Here is a 3,234-nt window from a genome sequence, read left to right on the forward strand (position 1 = left end):
TTGGACTTGATCTTAAAGGTCTTTTCAAACCGTAATGATTCTGTGATTTTCCTAATGTCTATTTCCAAGAAGAAAAGAATGAAGTAGTAGTTGTCAGAAGAGTAAAAGCTACTGCATCCACCGTAGCATTATTTTAAATTGTGGTATCTATACCCATTGAAAAGCCTTGAGTTTAAGCTTTGTTTTTAAGCCTTGGGTGTATCTGATTAAAAAACTGTCAAAGGCTGAAATTACTTGCAAGTTAGGGATGAGGTAGCAGTAACTGTCACAGGTTGTATCTGTACTGTGGGGCTGTTTCCCACTGTGGAAACTGCAAGGAGGAAAAGGGAAGGGCAGGGAAAATGGGTGAGTAGGGTGTGCCTGGGTCATGTCTCATCTCCAGGATGAAACGCAGCTCCCCACAGGAGAAGCTGGAGGAACTAAGTCTGCTGTGTAGGTGGTGTTAGAGTCCATTTCTTGAATACTTTGCATGCTTTGAATTTTGATTATATTCAGTGATGGTTAAGGATAGTTGTTGGCATCTCAGAGAAGTGTGGCTTTTTTTCTTATTGAAATAAACAGGCAGAAGCACAAGGCCTACTGTTCTTTGGTATAACATGAGAATATTTATTACTTGATGTTATTTGAAGTGGTCAACACCACAGTAATTAATTGAAATTATAATTACAGATGAATACCCATTTTGCACACATATGCAAACATACATTGTATTAACATGTCTTGCTCAGTTTAGGAGAAATAGAACTATATCTCTACCACAATTGTTAAAAGTAATGACACATGCTGCAGATGGCCAAAACTGAAAGTTCAAGATAAATGTTACTACATACCATGCTGAATTTAACCAGATAGTTAAATAAAACACTGATACCATGATTATGTTTCATAATCTTTAAAAAGAAAGAATTGAAAGGAAAGAAAATGTGTAGTTTCAAAGTAACTCCTCCTAATGTTTCATTTTCATGCATGTTCAATTCTGCTTGTCTTTGTGTATGCTGTTCTGTTTATTCCTAAACGTTGTCAGTACATTGTCTGAAACAACAGATAAATGGTATTTTAATTAGGTTTTGGGTTTTTTTATTGTTTTTTAGCATCCTGCTTGATGAGGAAGGACATATCAAATTGACAGGTAAATAAAGGGATCTCTTCTGCTCATAATAAAATATTTGCGTTTTCTTTTTTTTTTTTAAGCAATATGGTAAAATAAGTAATTTTAACTAGTAGGTAATTTTGCTGTGGGGCAAACAGTGTAATTTGTTTGAAATAAATATTTTAATATGTAAATAAGTCATCTGCTTTACAAAGATATCTGATGTTATGGACCTGTGATAATGTGGGGAAGGGAGGAGATTTCTGTAATTCGCATATGTGTATTCTTATATACGAATGATATAAGCATCAAGTTTCATGATATGGTGAAAGTATTGACCATAAGTGATTTAAAAAAACCCCACACAATAAGAACTATTCTTTTTTCTTCCAGATTTTGGCTTAAGTAAAGAGTCAATTGATCATGAAAAAAAAGCCTACTCTTTCTGTGGAACAGTGGAATATATGGCACCAGAAGTTGTTAATAGACGAGGCCATACACAGAGTGCAGACTGGTGGTCTTTTGGTGTTTTAATGGTAGGTTTCTGGTGAATCTAAATGATAGCAAAACTGTGCTTTGCAAGGTTCGGTGAAACAAATCAAACATTAAACTGTAAGGTGAGCTTTAAATGAATTCTAACTGCCAAAAAAGTCGAAGTTATATGAAATTAATAACAATACCACAGAGTTTGGACTGAGAACATGAACTAGGTTTCATATCAACATCAACAATATGCCATATTTTTGTTATCATTGAATTGAAATATTATGCGTCTATTGTAGTTTGAATTTTACAGAGACTAATAGGAATACTAAAGTATATAGGAAAAATACTGTCTCTTCCAAGGTGGGGAAGAAATTTAGATCCAAATTTTAAATTTGAATTTATTCTCAAGTGGAAAAATGAGTAATAACTAATAATAGTCTCCAGTGTAATTACAACCTAGTGGAATAATGACACCTGTTGCTCTGACACATGAAAATATCTAAATGACAGTGAACTGATACGGGATGTAGTTGCTTAGTTGCATACGGTGTTTCTGCAAGAAGTTAGCTTTTGTAAAGTTGCATGATCAGGCAAAATAATGTGTGTATCAAATATGACTTTAGAAAAGAAAAGTAGATCATGTTTGGTACTTTAGGAACGCTGAATGGCTTTTAATATTTATAATCTTTGTATGCTTTTTTGACATAAAGATTAAATAATCGTATTTTTTAAAGGAAATATTTTTGTTTCTTACTGCTTCTGCTACATATGACTCTAACAGTACAACTAACCTGTGTGCTTTGTAGTACAAGAAGGACTCTTGTGTCTGAAAATAAGTCATCCTATCACCTTTTAATCATCTTGAATGCTGGTTGTGATCTGAAAACTGACTATGTAAAAGGAGCACCTGATAACTAAACTTTCTCTAGATAGACGAGCACACACACACACACCCCCCATGACTGCACAATTTATCAGTAAGAACACAGTCAATTAAAAGATAATTACAGTGTAGTTGCAGAGTATTTGTTGTTGAAAACACAAACATAGTTAAACTTCAGCTTTACTTTATAAAGCTGGAAAATATAATTTTGTGCTTATAAAGAGTGTATGTTAAAACTGAAAGTTGCTGAAAAACGTTAGACGTGACTGGTGTAGCCTTCACAGTCTAAATGCACTGCATTTTAAACACTTTGGCTTCTACTTTGAAAACAAAAATATGACCTTAAAAAGCAAATTCTCTAAATTAGTATATGGAATACAGTGCAGTTTTCTATAAGACATATTTTTGTTGCTTGCCTTTCTAGTTTGCATGGTAATTTTCATGGACAATCTGTATGTATCTGCTCTTAAATCATTCTTCATTGGAATCTGTGTTGATTGAGAATTCAAGTGGTTGTTGGTGCAGTATGAGTACACAGTATCTAGATGGAATGGAAGTTATATCATAGAAATGGAGACTAGAAAGATCTCTCAACAAATCATTTGGCCTCTTTTCTTCTGCTGCTAGACACTAAGTATGTTTAAACCATCCTTGAGAATTATATTCCAATTTGTCCTTTAGAGCAGTGACTGTTTTAAGGGATTCCAGACATCTAAAACCATTCATTTAAAGTTTTCAGAAGCATTATGTATTTGTGGACATACTCTCCTGCTGA

At 33.6% G+C, this 3,234-nt stretch overlaps 1 protein-coding gene across 1 annotated transcript in view; it reads left to right on the forward strand.

Moving 5' to 3' along the window:
* Window positions 1–1,091: 1,091 nt before the first annotated feature.
* Window positions 1,092–3,234, forward strand: part of LOC104617686 (ribosomal protein S6 kinase alpha-3) — a gene marked incomplete at both ends in the record, with an annotated part of 18,320 nt that continues 16,177 nt past the window's right edge. The window contains 2 exons of the mRNA XM_010283067.1: window positions 1,092–1,129; window positions 1,484–1,626. Coding sequence (XP_010281369.1) covers window positions 1,092–1,129; window positions 1,484–1,626 — 181 coding nt within the window. The remainder of the gene's footprint in view (window positions 1,130–1,483; window positions 1,627–3,234) is intronic.

Source organism: Phaethon lepturus, unplaced genomic scaffold (genome assembly GCF_000687285.1).
Source record: "Phaethon lepturus isolate BGI_N335 unplaced genomic scaffold, ASM68728v1 scaffold48752, whole genome shotgun sequence".
NCBI lineage: Eukaryota > Metazoa > Chordata > Aves > Phaethontiformes > Phaethontidae > Phaethon > Phaethon lepturus.